Source organism: Spermophilus citellus (genome assembly GCF_964194105.1).
Source record: "Spermophilus citellus genome assembly, chromosome: 11".
Classification (NCBI taxonomy): Eukaryota; Metazoa; Chordata; class Mammalia; order Rodentia; family Sciuridae; genus Spermophilus; species Spermophilus citellus.
The window spans coordinates 98,851,238-98,870,422 of NC_138192.1; the positions used below are offsets into that span (position 1 = coordinate 98,851,238).

Consider the following 19,185-nt stretch of genomic DNA (forward strand, 5'->3'; position numbering starts at 1 on the left):
CCTTGGATTCTTAATAAGATAATAAAGTCATTTATTTCCTAGTGGGTGGGTGGATGAACTTAAATATATGTTTTAAAGACCATCAGTGCACACAGAAATACAGTTATTCCAATTCTGTAGGGAAGCATCAGTTAAACATTTGATATGGTAAGAGCTAAATCTTAACAAGGAATTCAGAATTTTCTTTGTCTCACAAATTAAATATTGGTTATTTTTTTCCAACTAGAAATAAGTCCACAAAATTTTGATGTATTAATTACATGTGGGGATTTATTGGTTGCTTGCTTGATACTTTACAAAGGAATGGGATGATATCTGTTTAAAAAAACCCTGTGCAAAATCTGATCCGTTAAAAAAATTTGAACCTGGGGCTATGGTTGTAGCTCAGTGGTAGAGCACCTGCCTAGCACATCTGAGGCCCTGCGTTCAATCCTCAGCACCCATAAAAATAAATAAATAAACTGAAGGTATTGTGTCCAACTACAACTAAAAAATAAATATTTTTAAAAATAAAATAAATAAAGGTATTGTGTCCATCTACAACTAAAAAATTATTAAAAAAAAATTAGAACCTGTCTGTAGCCTGAAACTCCTAGTTCAGACACTTAAAATTGGTTCCACACTGCTTGTTAATGAGTAATATTACAATGATTGTCTGTTCTAATTAATATACATTTCCCCTGCTATCCTGTTTTATATTTATACATGCATGTATATATACATATGTGTGTGTGTATGTGTGTGTGGGTATGTGTGTGAGAATAATAAAAGAAAGCGCCATCACCCAGGCATTCTATAAAGGAACTTACATTACCACAAAGCCTAAAGTTTCAGATGATCCAGATTATATTCAACTGGATTAAAAAAAAAACAACAACAACAAAAGATGATATAAACAACTGTATCTCACAGAGCATCTGAAATTCAAATATGCTGAGACACTTAAGGAGGAATTTAGTAACATTTTTATCTCAAATTCTTCATGAGTGAAGTAAAAACACTATTACTTTAAATATTACAAGTTCCATTTGATGAAAAAATGCTGAGGTAACTCAGACTGTGATAGTCCCAGTCTTCATAAATATGAATCTTATGTGCCATGCAAAATGTCTGCATTTCATTGTTGTCTTGGGTGTACCTATGAAATTCTTTGAGGAAACAGGATAGCCTTTTAAAAAAAATAAACATAGATATATAAAAGGATGTGTATTAACATATCTTTCATTTCAATTAATCTTTAATTTGTCTCATAATATTTGCAATGTATAAAGCAAATTGAGGATTAAAAGGCTATAATACTACATATTCAAGCAAAAGTTATCTTGGATCTCTTTTTCATACTTACAAAATGTTTACTGTATTATTATTAGGAAACTGAAAAACTTGTACCAAGGGGTTCAGAAATAGAAGAAGGAAAGAAGTTGTGAAAAACAAGAATGGCAATCTTAAATACAAATTAGCTCATTTAAACTAGATTTTTAGTCCACATATCTTTTCTCCATTTTGCTTGACTTTTTTCAAGTTATGTTATATTGTTGAAAATTCTACCAAACTGGATTAAACCTTTTGGGTTAATTGGCATTGTCTCTAATTTTTTCTTAGGAAAGTTGAGGCAGAGAAGGATACTTCCTCCCCCCTCTCCTGCTTTTGAGAAATTCTCCAAATCTAGAATTTATTTAGCTCCTTGTGGGCATTTTTTAATATGGGAATATCCTTTGAGTTTAAATCATTTGTAATATGGTTGGAATTGGGCAAAATTATTAATATTAAACAATACTGTGCTTACTTGGGTTATTTGAAAGATGAGAGACAATATACAAATAATGGGTATATAATACATATCCTTAGTTCTATCATTTTCAGTCAAGAAGATTAAATAAACTAGGTAGATCAAGACTCAAAAGTCCTTAAAAATTTAGAGAAATTCAACCCAAAATAAAAGTAGAGGTTTCTTAAACGTCTAGTAGCTAGCAAGGGGAAAAGTCAGAATGAAGGTGGGTCTTTCTCATCATCAGAACACTGAGTTTTTTTAAAACTGATTCAAAAAAGAATATGATACTTGGAGAATAAGCTGGAAGGGGCTGCGAGTTGGTGGTGCATGCCTGAAATCCCAGTGGCTCAGGAGGCTGAGACAGGAGGATTGCAAGTTCAAAGCCAGCCTTGGCAATTAGTAAGGCCATAAGCAACTTAACATGACCCCATCTCAAAAAAATGAAAAGAACTGGGGATGTAGCTTAGTGATTAAGCACCCCGGGTTCATCCCTGGTACAAAAACAAAAGCTGGAAAGGTGGGTAGACCAAATATTTCCCAGATTGAAGAGTTAACTAGTAGAATCATGAAATAGTAGTCAACTCATGGGATAGGAAGAGTGCAGTTTAGGTTCTAGCTAGGAATTTTCCAATGGGAAAACTGCTTTTTAAACTACTGAAGCCTATCAAAGACGAGAGGCAAGGATTTAGAGAGACTTCCACAAAACTTGCCAGTGGTAAGTAATGGGACAAAATAAAAGCTAAAAAGTAAGGCACAGTTACTTCTAAGCCTTTATACTTCAGGTAAGAAACTTGATTGTCTTATAAAGTAATACTAAAAAACTATCATTTCCTAAAAGCATTATTTCCCCCACAAGAGATGTTTTATCTAACAAAGGAGGAAATGCAGAAGAAGATAATCTAGGATCATCCAGATTTTCTCTGATGAGCAAACAGTAAGTAAAAGGGCTGAAGTGAGGAGAAGACCCTAAGTTGGTAGGGAAACGAAGGGCTTTAGTCTACTCTTTATATAGAGAGATTGTTTCTCATACCCTCTGTTTTCCAAAGGGACGAAATATACCAAGGAGATGTGTATGACCCATATCACTTTTATTAAAATACTAATAGCAATTACTCTACAGGTATATAGCTTGATAGAAATGAAAAACTGAGGTTAACATACTAGCTTTACTAAGAAAATCACCCTAAAATATTATTAAATAATCAAAATTTGGCTTCTCTTAACTAAAAAATATGTTATCAAATGAGGAAAATAGACAAATCAATAGATGGAGATTTAAAATGTTTACACATTTAAAATATAAGATGTAAATATATCACAAGTGAGACTTTAAATAAAATAACTATTCAGCCTTTTACTATGTATTTTTAGTTAACTATAATCAACCTTGGCAATTATATTGATAATATTTTATTTTTTGTAGCAGGGATTGAACCCAGGGGCACTTAACCACAGTTACATTTTATTTTTTATTTAGAGACAGGGTCTCAGCAAATTCCTTAGGGCCTTTTTAAGTTTCTAAGGCTGGCTTTGAACTTGCAATATCCTTCTGCCTCAGCCTCCTGAGCCACTGATATTACAGGTGTGAACCACTGCGCCTCGCAGTTAATACTAATGATTAAGATTAGAAGTCTGTTATCTAGTTATCTGTTCACTAGTTTGAAATTTATGCCAGTTATATTTTCAGATCCTGACAGGGCATAAAGTGGGTGATATCAAGATAACCACAAAACTAATATATGGAAAAGTGAAGGATAATGTCACATGGAAAGGGAAAATAAAAAAAAGGACAATGTGAAATAAAACAAGTAATCTTGAATAGCACTTGATTTCTGAAAGGGTCCAGTAGAATGTAGAAAATACAAAATTTATGCAATCTATAAAAGCAAAGAGACAAGAAATATACAGCAGGTCCAACAAACAGCAGCCCTTGTAGCTGGTAATCAGAGTGATATTCAACATGGAAGGATGGAAACTTAAACATCTTTTTAGGGAGGTATGAACAGAGATGGAAACAATTAAGTTGAAATAAACAGTACCAGCATGAACATTATTCATATCCACCTTTTGGGTAAAAAGTTTTCTTTTGCCCTTTTTAAATCTTCAGGGATTCCAGAATAAATTTTGTCAAAGTATAGGTCCAGGGGACATTGACTTACTATAACAACAGAGCACATTGAAGCATGATATCTTAAGTTGAATTTGGATGCTCTCCTAAAGTCCTTTTCAATCCTTTGATTCTGTATTTTAATGTTATGTAAGCAGAATTTCTGGGAAAAATACAAAGAATTTTTGTGACCCCATTCTTTATTTTATAGTTGTATAAATTTGTTCAAAAATATTGTACTGCCATTGTTGGTGGAAATTTATAAAACTGTTATAAATTAAATCATACCTCTTTCCAAGCCATCCTTCTGAAATCAGCTGACAGAAGAAGTTAAAGTCTTAATTTTCCAAGATCCTTTTGTATTCAGTTGCATTAGATATTTTGGAAAAACAGGTTGCAAAGTCATTACCTTGTGATTTTAGTACATGTACTAATATTTGTATCATCTGTTTCACTTTAAAACAGTGAATTTTGGATAATTTCTTTAGATTGGCTTTTCAATATGGGTATTAAGTAAGTAAACACTTACTTTTCAAAATTATTGATTGATGAAATTCTACAAAAATAGAAAAGTAACAATGGGCTTCACTTAGTGTGTGTGAGAATTTTCATCCTCTTAATTCATCTGTTTATAGAAGTAATGTGTTAGGGCTATCACACTAGGCCATAAAAAGAATGGATAGATGGGTATGGAGGCACACATCAGTAATTCCAGTGACTCTGAGACTGAGGCAGGAGGATTGCAATTTTGAGGCCAGCCTCAGCAACTTAGCAAGATCCTAAGCAATTTAGGGAGAACCTGTCTCAAAAAAATAAAAATAAATAAAAAGGACTTGGGTCTTAGCTCAGTGGTTAAGTGCTCTAGATTTAATACCAAATACAAAAACAAATAAATGATAAATAAATAAAAAGGACGTATACCATCCATACATTTAGATTGTCAATGAAGTCCAAAGGGGGCTAGGGTTGTGGCTCAGTGATAAAAGTTATCGCCTAGCATACATGAGGCATTGGGTTCGACTCTCAGCACCACATAGAAATAAAATAAAAATATTGTGTCCACATAAAACTAAAAAAAAAAAAAAGTCCAAAGTTTTTGCTAATCTCAAAAATAAAGATAAATTCTAAGAAAATATACATGCAGGAACTATATATGGGTGTGTACATATAAAATGTGCATGTGTACACATACAATCTATATGTATGTATACAATGTTTATGTGTGTGCATATATTCCATATAACTGTGGAAAAAACACACTTAGGTATCAATTATTATCAAAATTCCTTGCCCAATAATACATTATTATTTTTTATTAACAGTCCAGGATTTGTTTAGCATCATGTTTAACATTTTGAAAATCAAAACATTAACTTTTTTGTTCTTAAGGAGAGTGCTATTAAAAGAAAATCTCTAACATCAGTGTTTAATAATATTTTTACTTACAGAACAAAAACTTTCAAAATTTCATTATGGGACTTATTAGTCTATTTACATTTCTAAAACTGAGGGTAATTAATGTACATGAGATCCTTGTATGCTAGTATACATTCATAGGGTCTTACTATTCTCATGAAACCATTTGATTGGCAAATATATTCATTATGGTTTCAAAAAAAAAAAACACTCTATTTGACTCACTGGGAAAGAACTTTAGGGTTTATGTCCTGTCATTTCTGCTGCTGCTGCTGAGCATGGAAAACATTTAGGGTTGGAATAGGACAGGGAAGAGTTAAATTTATTAGGGTCATGCCAATATTTAGTCTTTCCTCTCTTTTTTCTAAAAGCAGGGTTCAGTGAAAGAACTGTAAATGAAAATAAAAGGGACATTTCTTGTAGTACTACAGAAATTTTAGTAATTAAAAATGCTTATGATTTGTTCTGTGTCTTTTCAACAACAACCCCCCACTCCAATTCCAATTTTATATTATGAATTGGCTTTAGAGTCGGAACCTAAAGTTTTCCTTTAGTGCAAGAAATAATTTTGTATTTTATGAAAACATTTAATTGTCTTTTTAAAAGTTAATCACATAGATATATTGGTAAAAAATAAGGTGGTAAGAAGAGTAAAGCATTCTAAGAACATTAATATAGTGGACTGTCAGTCAATGTTACAGGATCATGTTAGAGGTAGCCCTTTTATCAAAATTCTATGATGTAAATCTATATTATGTAAAATTTGTTATCAAATGGATGATGTTATAGGAGGGTTACAGTATTTTATCAAACCTTAGAGAAAAATTTAATACAGTTAATCACATGAAAAGCCAAGAATATTGACCATGTTGATAATATTTCTAATATTTAGAAGATGTTATAATAAAAGAAGTATAAATACTATTTAAATTCTGAAAACCACAGTGGAAGCAAAGTTAAATAAGAAGTAGCAGTAACAAATAAAAAATTAGATGAAAGCATATTAAATGATAAAATATCAAAGTAATAAGACTAAATCATAAAGGCTAAATAATATACTATGTTCTAAAGTTATGGAAGTATTAGAATTCTATTAGAATTAGAAATGGTTCTTATCCTAATTAAAATAAATATAAAAGGATATGGAATATAGTATCTAAAAGACTGAGAAGAAAAATAACACAAAGCAGAGAAAATGAAAGACACCTCACTATTCCCAATGTGGTTATTATTTATGAATGGATAAAACATGTAGAAAATGTCACTACAGTTAGATTAACACATAAAAAACATATCACATCTACCTAAATAATTTTTTAAAACAGCTGAAAAAGCAAATTTCATCAAATTTAGACAGCTTATAGTGGAATAAAAAAGTATTGTGAGTTATTAACTAACCCTAAGTTTCACAACGGGCAGCTTCTAGCCGGTTCCTTGAAGCTGGATCTTGGTCACACAAGGATCATTGGACAAGAAATCAGTTGAGCTGGACTAGAGCTGCCCAATTGTCTTAATAATGAATGCTCCACACTGTCTGTTAAGTAAAGAGAAAATAAGATCAGAAAAAAAGAACAGGAAAAAAAAAAGGAGTAAGTTAGAGTAGATGAATGTAGATCATCAATCAACATTTACTAAATACTTGTAGATCCTGTGGTACTAATTAAATTTGGATGCTATGAAGTGAGAAGCTGATTATTAGGAGAGTCCAGAACTTTAGAAAGTCTTGCTCTCTGCTTTCCAAGAGTTTACCACCTGTACTAGAGAATTTCTAGTCTAGTGTAGAGTATAATATTTAGTACATAAAATTAGGAACATGTCACCATGAATTACAAGTGTATTATATAACATTTCCTTCTATCAGGTGAGTTTAAAAAACTTGTTTTTTTTCTGTACTATTTGAAATTTTATTCATTTTACTATTTTAAGAACAAAACATAACTCTCTCCCACAAGAGAATTTAAAAATAGGGAAGAAACATTGAGTAACTTTTAAGGCTTTTTGTAAAAAAACTTGTTTTTTAAGAGTAGTAGTGCTTGGCAGGCCACTTAGAAAGTTGTTAAAAAAAAAAAAACCCACAAAAGTGCTCTTCAAAATGGGAATGGTAAGGCTGAGGTTGTGGCTCAGCGGTGGAGCACTTGCCTAGCATGTTCGAGGCCCTGGGTTCCATCCTCAGCACCACATAAAAAAAAAAAAAAAAGGTATTGTGTCCCACTACAACTGAAAAATAACTAAAAAACAGGAATGTCCGGACTGGTATTTATTTGTAAGGTACTTCTGCTGTATAATCTATAGAGTAATTCCATATATCTGGATCATCTGGGATTTTTTTTGGTGTGTGTGAAGATTCCTTGGGTGCCTGCTAGGACATACAGCCTAGGCAAGTCTTCTGATGGCTACAGCTTCAAGCTGACAATGAACTGCAACCACAAGTGAGACCCCAAATGAGATATACCCAACTGAGTCCAGAATTATTAAGAGATAATTATAAATTGTGGTTAAAAGGTATAAAAAGAAGTCAGTTGGATCATAGAGACTACATTTTTGGCACTCTGAACTTTGGCTAGCTCTTTATTTAGGGGATCAAGCTTTTTAGTTTTCCATATTTGTTGCAATATCTTTAAAGTAGTGCTAAGAGAATTTTCTATGTTGGTGAAAATATTCTATATCTACAAAGTCACATACAGTAGTAAGTAGTCACATGAGGCTATACTTGAAATGTGGCTAATTGCAAATGAGAAACTAAATTTTAAATTTAATTTTTATTAATTTAAGTTTGAAATTAAATAGTTGCATGTAGCTAGTATCTACCACGTGAGAAGTAGCACAGGTCCTATGGGTTCAAACTTGTCTGGTTGTTAATGTATTGAGTGGCCTGGCTTTCCCAGTTAATATTTCCCACTTAATATTATTCACTTCTGTATTTATTATCAGTGTCTACAATACTAGCAAGCAGTTAGTGAGAATATTTGTTGCATAAATGAAATCTACTGTGATAATATACAGCTCTTCATGCCTAGTCAGTTACTCATAGCTTATTGGCTGTTTATAATTCAGTATATTCTAGTTCACTTAGGAGAAAGAAAAGTGAAGTCAAACTGTTTTATGTATTTATTGCTTGATTAAAAGCTCAAGAGAAGACAGGGATCAGTGCTAGCCTGATTATATACATATACAAGTAATTTAGGTTAATGAATACTGGAAAATTAGAAAATACTATTTAATGTTAAGGAGTTTGTATGGGTGTGGATAGTTGAATAGAACGATAAGAGGGAAAATACTAATTTTAGATTAAAAAATTGATCTGAGATTTTATACATGATTAAAAGCATGGAAACTGAAAATGGAGAAGTTTTAAAGAAATATATAGTAATCCCACTGGAAAAGAATAGAGCATTGTAAAGGGATTTGGCAGTGAAGAGAAATGAAATCTATCATGCTTATCGAGTTACTGAGCTAAAAAAGGGGAAACAGTATAAAATAGATATGTCAGTAATAAAATAGTATAAAACAGTACAAAATAGATCATGAAGACAGATAAATCACTGGTATTGTTTTTATTTTAGAGGAGAAGTTTGATGGGCAGACTAACAGATCAACAGTGAGGATTCTGAAAATGTGAGATTATTGTGTACTCATGATCTTCAGTTTGAGGAGGATGCAACCATCAACCAGGTGGTAATACTTTAAGATTAAGTTAGAATTAAGTAAGGAAGCAAGCACTGGCATCAAATTAAAACACTAGTAAAATATAAATGAAAACTGGAAAACTCCCTTAGGATGACAGTTTAGAGGGCAAAGAGAATAGTGCTATAATTATTAGTTGATAAAAGAGGAAGAAATAAATTTCTGAAAATAACACTGAAAGATCAAACTGAATGCAAGGAAAAAGAGTCACATCCCAGTATTAATAAAACTTGACGACAGGCCAGCTGGCAAATTGAATTAAGGGAATCTAAGAGTATAAGAACTAGCACAAGACCCATAGGACTTGGCTAATAAGAAGTCATCAAACTTGGCAATATATCTTAGAAGGTATAGAAATCCCACCTTATCTGCAGTTTCACTTTCTATGTTTTCAATTACATTCAGTTTACAGCAGCTGAAAATATATATTACATGGAAAATTCCAGAAATAAACAATTTAAGTTTTAAAATGTTTGTTGTTCTAAGTGGCATCATGAAATCTTTCATTGTCTGCTCCATTATGCCCAGGATGTAAATCATGCCTTTGACTAGTATATTCATGCTGCATATGCTACCTGTCTAGTCATTTAGTAGCTTTATTGGTTATCAAATCAACAATCACAGTGTGTATGTGTGTGTGTATATGTGTGTGTGTGTGTGTGTGTGTGTGTGTGTATAGGGTTTGGTACTATTAGAGATTTCCAGCATCCACTGGGGAGGTCTTAGAACAAACATATCCCCTGTGGATAATAAGCATGGGGACTACTGTGGTATAAATGGTTTGCAATACAGAAAAAATACTAATTCATGTGGAATGAAAACAATATCCTTCTCTATACTCTTTCCCTGTGCCTATTCAAAATGGGTAAATTTAAGATATTTTTAATAAAGTGTGGAATACAAAATCCTACTGCTTACTCTCATATGGGTTTTCAAGGTGGGGAAAGATGTATTCAAAAAATGTTTAGAAAACTATACTGTAAGAGATTTTGGTCTGATCAATTGAATCTTATGTTTTGAAAGGTAAGGTGTCTATCTAAGTGGTCTGTGTTCTAAGGGGAAAGCAAAAATGAGAACATAATGTTTAATTAGAGGAATGAGAGACTGAGAATGCAAGGAAATGAAAGAATGGAAACACATAATTGAAAATAATTGTTACACACGTATATAAAAATAAAATGTACAATAAGATAGATTTCCCCATAAAAGAAATGTGAAATTTATACAGAATACTATCAAGTATTACCTACCTTACACAGTAATTAATAAGTATCTCAAATTATCTTTTACCTCCCCTGTCCTACCCCAACTGGTTATTTTGTTTAGTAAGAACTTATGGCATTATAAGCATTAGAATAGTTCAGAGGTTTAGGATCAAATAGTATATATTAAACTAAAATATATATTAAAAAGAAATGATTTAAAAGAAATATAACTAAACCATTTATACTATGTTTCATATTTTACTTTAAGACGATACATTAATCAGACAATGGATTAATTCAAGGGTAATCAAACTATGGTCCGCAGGCCAAATCTGTCCCATTGGTTGTTTTGTAAATGAAGTTTTACTAAAACACAACCATAGTCATTGTCTATATTTTTTTTGTGGCTGTTATTATAATATAGTAGCAGACTTGAGTAGTTTTGATAGAGACCATGTGGTTCTCAAAGATTAAAAAGCTTGGGCTCTTTTGTTGATTCCACATTTAACTTTTCAAGGCTGCACAGAAATTTTTAGACTGAGAACTTGCGAAATCCTATGAAAGAAAACCTTAATGAGGTGCCTTAAATAAGGCACAGAGTGAATTTTTCTTGCTGTAGAGTGAATGTTTATGTCCTCTCAAAATCCATATATTGAAGCTGAATCCCCAGTGTTACCATGTCTGAAGGTGGAACCTGTGAGAGATAATTAGGTCATGAGAGTGGAGCCCTCATGAATGGGATTAGTGTCCTTGAAAGAATAAACAAGGAAGAGCTTTTTTGGGGGGTGGGGGGAAAGAGAGAGAGCACTTGCTTCCACTATCTCTTCCCTCTGCCTTGCACAATGTATAATGAGAAGACAGACATTTACAAACTGGAAAGTTAGTCCTCACCAGATACTCGACCTGCTGGAACCTTGATCTTGGATTTCCCAGCCTCCAAAACTGAGAAATAAGTGCTTTTTTTTGGGAGGGAGGGGCAGGTACCAGGAATTGACTCAGGAGCACTCAACCACTGAGCCACATCCCCAGCCTTATTTTGTATTTTATTTAGAGACAGGGTCTCACTGAGTTGCTTAGCACCTTGCTGTTGCTGAGGCTGGCTTTGAACCTGCTATCCTCCTGCCTCAGCCTCCTGAGCTACTGGGATTATAGGTGTGCACCACCACATCCAGCAAATGCTCAAACTACCTAATCTATGGCCTCATTGTTATAGCAGCCTGAACTAAGACAAGTTTAAATTGAGAAGTAATCACCAAACTTAAATATATTGGATTCTCCCTGTCAGGTGTGGTGGCACACACCTGTAATCCCAGTGGCTGGGAGGTGTAGGCAGGAGGATCACAAGTATAAAGCCAGCCTCAGCAAAACCGAGTGCTATGCAACTCAGCGAGACCCTGTCTCTAAACAAAATGCAAAACAGGGCTGGGCACGTGGCTTAGTGCCCCTGAGTTCAATCCCCAGTTACCGCCCCCTCCAAAATATATTGTATGCTCCTTAATTAAATGAAAATCAAAATTAGAAATTATGGTTTAATAAAAATTTTGGTAAAAATGAAGAAGCTACTCATATTACTGCTTTTTAAACTACAAAGAACAATTAGATAGGGGCTGGGATTGTGGCTCAGAGGTAGAGTGCTTGCTTAGCATGGGCAGGACCTGGGTTCGATCCTCAGCACCACATAAAAAAAAAAAAGGCATTGTGTTGTGTCCATCTACACCTAATAAAATAAATATTAAAAAAATAACAATTAGATATATGTTTATATATTTGTTTCTATGTTTAGTTAAATATATTGTTTTACTGTCAGGAAGTTTAATGTCTCTACAAAAACATCAAAATTTTTCCTGTAATATTAAAAAAATTAAAATTTATTTTTAAAAATGTTTTTATTAGTGCATTATAGCAATACATAATATTGGGGTTTACTTTGACGTAATCATACATGAGTGGAATATAATTTGCTTTACTTCAGTCTCTAAGTACTTCCACCTTTCTTCCCCTCCTCCTTCCCTCCACTCTCCTTACTCTACTCTATTGGTCTTTCTTCTATTTATTTAAATTTTTTAAAAAGTTGATGCTTTATTAGGTATACATAAAGATGAAATTCAGTGGGTATACTCATATATGAACATAGTATAATTTGGTCAATTTCATTCCGTTTTTTCCCACCCCTCCTTCTTCCCCCTTTATCCCCTTTCTCTACTACATTGAGTTCCCTTCTGTTTTTATGAGATCCCTGCCCGCCCACTATCCCCTTTTGATCTAGCATTGACATATAAGAGAAAACAGTGGACCCTTGACTTTATGGATTTGTTTATTTTACTTAGCATGATGTTCTCTGGTTCTGTCCATTTATTAAACCAGCAAATGCCATAATTTCATTCTTCTTAACAGCTCCATGGTGTGTTGTGTATAACTTAGTTTATCCATTCATCTGTTGAGGGGCACCTGTACTGGTTCCACAACTTGGGTATTGTGAATCGTGCTGCTGTAAATATTGATGTGCCTGTATTGGTCTCATATGGTGATCTTACTTCTTCAGGATAAATACCAAGAAGTGTATAGCTAGGTTATATGGTGGTTCCACTCATAGTTTTTTGAGGAATCTCCATACTGTTTTCCAAACTTGGTTGTACTAATTTGCAGTCCCACCCACAATGTATGAGTGTATTCCCCCACATTTTTTTTTTTTTTGTGGTGCTGGGGATTAAATCCAGGGACTTGTGTAAGTGAGGCAGGCACTCTACCAATTGAGCTATATCCCAAGCCCCTCCCCCACATCCTTGCTGGCATTTATTATTTTTATTCTTGATGATTGACATTCTAATTGGAGTGAGATAAAATCTCAATGTAGTTTGGATTTGCATTTCTGATTCTAGGGCTATTGAACGTTTTTTCATATATTTGATGATTGCTTATGTTTTTTTTCTTTTGAGAATCATCTGTTTAATTATTATTTAAATTTTTTTTGTAGTTGTAGATGGACAGAATGCCTTTATTTTATTTGTATATATGGTGTTAAGGATCAAACCTAGTGCCTTGCACATGCTAGGCAAGTGCTCTGCCACTGAGCTACAGCCCCAACCCATCTCTGTTTAATTATTTTGCCCATCTATTGTTTGGGATTTTTTGGTTTATTTTAAACTGATATATAAAAATTTAAAAAGTATACATATTTATGGGGTACCATGTAATGTTTCAGTACATGTATACATTATGTAATGATAAAATAAGATTTTGTACATTCACCTCCTTAAACATCATTTCTTTTTTTTTGTTGTTGTTGTTTTTGTACCGGGGCACTTAACCACTTAGCCACATCTCTAGTCCTTTTTATATTTAGAGACAGTCTTGCTAAGTTGCTTAGGGCATCACTAAGTTGCTGAGGGTGGCTTTTGAACTTGCAATCCTCCTGCCTCACCCTTCCGAGTCCATGAATTATAGGTGAGTGTCACTGCACCTGGCCCTCAAACATTTATAATTTCTTGATGGTGAAAACTTTCAAACTCCTTCAATCTTTTTGAAATATACATTACATTATTGGTTAATACAATCACCCTAATGTGCAATAGCATAGCAGAACTTCTCACTTCTATCTAACTGTAACTTAATATCCATTGATTCACATTTCCTTACCATTCCCCCACCTATACTCTCCCTGGCCTCCATGATTATTCTCAATTTCTATGAGATCAACTCTTTCAGATTTTACCTTTTGAGTGAGATCATGTAATACTTGTCTTTCTATGCCAGGTTTATTTCACATAACATAATGATTTCTAGTTCCACCTATGTTGTTGCAAATGATGGGATTTCATTCTTTTAAAAAAATTTATACTTTGAAGGATATAAAGATCTTATGACATTGAGACTATCAATGCTTTTTATAGAAAGCTACATTTGTTAGAATGTTGTTGTAGAACTCTGTATTTGTTTAATGTGGTAAATTATATTTGCCATATCAGATATTATTACTCATCAACCTGTTGCCTATATCACTGCTTAATTTGAATTGCCTTAATCAGCATGGAAGTACAAAGCTCTTTTAGAATTAGGAACATGTAGCTAAAGATTTTTATCCTTATAAAAATTTGTTACCAGTAAAATGAAGTGATGTTAGCATAGCATGTTAACTTTTTAATGTATGTGCACTATGGGCTCTTTTGGCAGTTTCCTGTGGCCTATCAGAATTATTCTTAGAATAAAATTCTTAACTACATAAAATACATAAAAGATTATAAGGGAAACAAATTATATTGTAATACACAGACTCTTGAAGTGTGTGTACACACGTGTATGTCTTTGGATTAGATTAAAACTCAATGCAGGGTGTTGAGATTATAGCTCAGGAGGTAGAGCACTTGCCTAGCGCATGTGAGGCACTGGGTTTGATCCTCAGTACCACATAAAAATAAATAAATAAAATAAAGGTATTATGTCCACCTACAATGAAAATAATAATAATAATAAAACTCAATGCAGAATCTTAGTATCTCTTTTCCTTGAACTCAAAGATCAGATATAATTATTTGATTATTATATAATAATATATATAATATAACATATAATATATAATACCATCAAGAATAAGGATGTTTCTCCTTTTGTTCAGGGCATTATTTAGGCCCCTTCTTTTATATTATATTATCATTAACATTTCAAGTATCTATAGTGATGTAATATTTGGCTCGGATATCTTGGGGCCAACTTAGACTTGATTTCAATATCTTAGTGAAAGTAAAGGCAATAAGATGTAACTCTACATATTAAGAGCAGCAACTAAATTATGAACAATTAAAAATTTAATTTCCTAATCAGATTCTTTTAGAGATTCTGATTGAGCTGGGATAAACAAATGATTTCCAATGGTTTGACTTATGATTTTTTTCTTTATTCTCATCTTGGTGGAAAAGTGATGTGCATTTAGGAGAAACTGAATAGGCAGTCATCAGCACCAAGCCACAACTCACAGTAAGCCTTGTAATAACAAGGGTATGACTGATACTCTACAATGTACTGTGTTGTTAAGCTATGAGGTTTGGTAGGCTAGGTATATTAAATACATTTTTAGGTTTTTATTTTTAAATTTTCATTAGCACATAATAATTATACATAATAGTGGGATTTACTGTGAAATATACATGCACATAATGTAATTTGGTCAGTTCATTCCTCAGTACTCCCCCTGCCCTTACCCTTCCCTTCTTCCCCATGTGATTCCCTTTTTCTACTCTATTGGTTTACTTTCTACTGCCATGAGATCCCTTTTCCCTTGCTTTTTTTCTCTCTAGCTTCCACATACAAGAGAAAACATGAACCTTGACTTTCTGAGTCTGGCTTATTTCACTTAACATGATGTTCTGCATTTCTATTCATTTTCCTGCAAATGATATTAATTTCATTTTCTATGACTGCATAAAACTCCATTGTGTGTATATATCACATTTTATTCATCTATTCATTTGTTGATGGACACACCTAGGCTGGTTCCATAACTTGACTATTGTGAATTGCACTATATGAACATTGGAATGCATGTATTGCTATAGTATGCTGACTTTAGTTCTTTTGGATAAATACCAGGTATAGAATAGCTGGGTCATATAGTGATTCCATTCCAAGTCTTTTGAGTACTCATCTTCCTCATTTCTACAGTGATTGTATTAATTTTCAGTCCTATCAACAATATGTGAATGTACTTCCCCCCGACATCCTCCAATATTTATTATTTGTATTCTTGATGACTGATATCCTAATAACTAGAGTATAGTTTTGATTTGTAAATGATTGCTAAAAATGTTAAACACTTTTTCATGTGTTTATTGGCCATTTATATTTCTTTTGAGAAGTATCTGTTAGTTCACTTGATCATTTATTGATTGGGTTACTTTGCTGTTAAGTTCTTTGAGTTCTTTATACATTCTGGATATTAATCCTCTGTTGGAGGAGCAACTGGAAGATTTTCTCCCATTCTGTAGGCTCTTTGATTTATTCCTTTGCCATGCAGAAGTCTTTTAATTTGATGCTATCTCATTTATTAATTTTAGGAGTCCTACTGAAGAATCTGTTGCTTGTGCTAATTAATATTGGAGTGTTGACCCTATGTTTTATTCTAGCATTGCAAAGTTTCTGGTCTAACTTCTAGGTCTTTGACCAATATAGACTTGACTCTTCTGCAGGGTGAGAGAGAAGGGTCTAGTTTCATTCTTTTACATACAGATATCTGATTTTCCCAGCACCATTTGTTAAAAAGTCTTTTCTTTGATGTGTTTTTGAGACTTCAAGGATCAGACAGATGTCTGTATATATGTGAGTTTGTCTCTGTGTTGTCTATTTCACTGATCTGTGGGTTTATTTTTATGCAAGATCCATTCTGTTTTTCTTACTGTAGTTTTGTATTATAATTGGGTATTGTGATTCCTCCAGCATTGCTTTTTGCTCAGAACTGTTTTGGCTATTCAGGATTTTTCATTCTTCCATAATAAAACTGTTTTTTTTAGACCTGTGAAGAATGTCAGTGGTATTTTGTGGGAATTTCATAGAATCTGTAGATTGCTTTTGGTAATATGGACATGTTAACAATATTAATTCTACCTCTCTAAGAACATGGGAGGTCTTTCCTCCTTTCTTCAGTGTTCTGTAATTTTCTTTGTAGCGATCTTTCACCTTTTAGTTAGATTTATTTTAAGCCTATTGTATATAGAATTATTTCTTTATCAGTAGATTCATTATTGGTGTATAGAAAAGCTATTGATTTTTGTATGTTAATTTTGTATTCTGCTACTTTGTTGAATTTGTTTATCAGCTCTGGAAATCTTCTAGTGGAGTTTTTGGGATTATCTAAGTGGAAGATTAGTAGTAATTGACTTCTTTTACTATTTGTTTTTTTTTTAGAGAGAGAGAATTTTTTTTAAAGAGAGAGTGAGAGAGAGAGAGAGAGAGAGAGAGAGAGAGAGAGAGAGAGAGAGAGAGAGAGAGAGAGAGAATTTTTTTTAATATTTATTTTTTAGTTCTCGGCGGACACAACATCTTTGTTGGTATGTGGTGCTGAGGATCGAACCCGGGCCGCACGCATGCCAGGCGAGCGCGCTACCGCTTGAGCCACATCCCCAGCCCTAGAGAGAATTTTTTTAACATTTATTTTTTGGTTTTCGGCAGACACAACATCTTTGTTTGTATGTGATGCTGAGGATCGAACCTGGGCAGCATGCATGCCAGGCGAGCACGCTACCGCTTGAGCCACATCCCCAGCCCTTCTTTTCCTATTTGTATCTCATCTTTCCCTCCCTTGTCTAATTGCTCTGGCTAAAATTTCAAGTACTATATTAATAGGAGTGGTGAGGGTGGACATCATTATTCTTTTTCTTATTACAGACAAAATTTTTTCAATTCTTCCACATCCAGTATGATGTTGGCTTTGAGTTTGTCACATTATTGCTTTTATGATGTTGAGGTAAGTTCCTTTCATCCCTAGTTTCTTCAGGGTTTTTATAATGAATAGGTGTTGAATTTTTGTTGAAGGTCTTTTCTGCATTTATTGAAATGATCATGTGATTTTTGTCCTTGGATCTATTTGTGTAATGAATTGTTTATTGATTTGCATATGGAACCATCCTTGTATCCATGGAATGAAATCAACTTTAATATGTTGCATAATCTTCTTAATGTGTTAGTGAATACAATTTGCTAATATTTTATTAAGGATTTTTGCATCTATGTTCATCAAGGATATTGTTCCTTACTTTCCTTCATGTGTCTTTATTTGGTTTTAGTATCAGGGTGATACTGATTTGTACAATAAATTTGGGAATGTTCTTTCTTTTTCTATTTCATGGAATAAGTTTAGAAGTAGTGGCATTATTTATTCTTTAAAGGTATGGTGGAATTCAGCTGTGAATTCCTCTGGTTCTGGGCTTTTTTTTCTCAGAAGGCTTTTTATTACTGCTTTGTCCTCATTGTTTGTTATTGGTATATTTAGGTTTTCAGTAACTTGTTGGTTCAATTTTGGAAAGTCATGTGTGTCTATAAATTTATTCTTTTCTTCTGGATTTTCTAATTTATTGGAATATACATTTTCAAAATATTCCCTAGTGATCCTCTGTATTTCTGTAATGTCTGTAGTGATATTTCCTATTTTCCCCCTTGAACTTTATTAATTTGGATCTTCTCTATTTTCTGATTAGTTTTTGACTAATGGTTTATCAATTTTGTTAATCTTTTCAAATAACTCTTTGTTTCATTGATTCTTTGTAGTTTTTATTTTCTATTTAACTTCAGCTTTCATCTTTATTATTTCTTTCCTTCTACTAGTTTTGGAAAAGGTTTATTCTTGGTTTTCTAAGACCTAGAGATGCACTGCTAGGCTTTTTATTTGGCATCTTTGTGATTCTTCTATGTAGGCACTCAGACTTAAAAATTTTCCTCTTAAAACTGCCTTCACTGTGTCCCAGAGATTTGAATATGCTATATTTCTATTCTCATTTAGTGAAGAAATTTAAAATTTCTTCATTTCTTTGATGACCCATTCATCAATTTTCTAATTTTCATGTGTTTATATAATTTCTATAGTTTTTCTTGCTTTTGATTTCTAATTTCATTCCATCTGAAAGATGCAAGGTATTATATAGACTTTTTTGTATTTATTAAGACTTGCTTTATGGCTCAAAATATGATTTATTTTGGAGAAATAAATTTTTGGAGATCTATGAGCTGCTAAAAAGAGTATATTCAGCTGTTGTATGAAACATTCTGAAGATGTCTTTGAAATCCACCTATAGTATCAGTCTGTCGTATCTTTGATGATTTTATGTCTGGATGCTCTATCTATTGATGAGAGAGGTATATTGAAATCACCCAGTATTATAGCCTACATGCCTAGTGCTTGTTTCATGTAATTAGGTATACCAACATTTGGAGCATAAATATTTACTATTCTGTTGATTTTCTCTCTTTACCAGTTTGTAGAGGCCTTCTTTGGCTCTTCTAATTTTGGCTTAAAGTCT

The 19,185-nt window shown here is 33.0% G+C and overlaps 1 protein-coding gene across 5 annotated transcripts in view; it reads right to left on the reverse strand.

Annotated features, from left to right (window-relative positions):
* The window catches only part of BOLL (boule homolog, RNA binding protein), a 65,485-nt gene that overhangs the window by 8,084 nt on the left and 38,216 nt on the right, over positions 1-19,185 (reverse strand). For 3 of the 5 annotated variants that reach the window (XR_014018036.1, XR_014018037.1, XR_014018038.1), the window contains one exon: positions 6,693-6,828. The exons of 1 other annotated variant lie outside the window; for it this stretch is intronic. Coding sequence is in view for 1 of the 4 variants with exons in the window: in XM_081261564.1 (XP_081117690.1) it covers positions 6,805-6,828 (24 nt within the window). In the remaining 3 variants the exon portion in view is untranslated. Of the gene's footprint in view, positions 1-2,210; positions 6,829-19,185 lie in introns of those variants that run through there. One more of the 5 variants, XM_081261564.1, reaches the window with a different exon arrangement.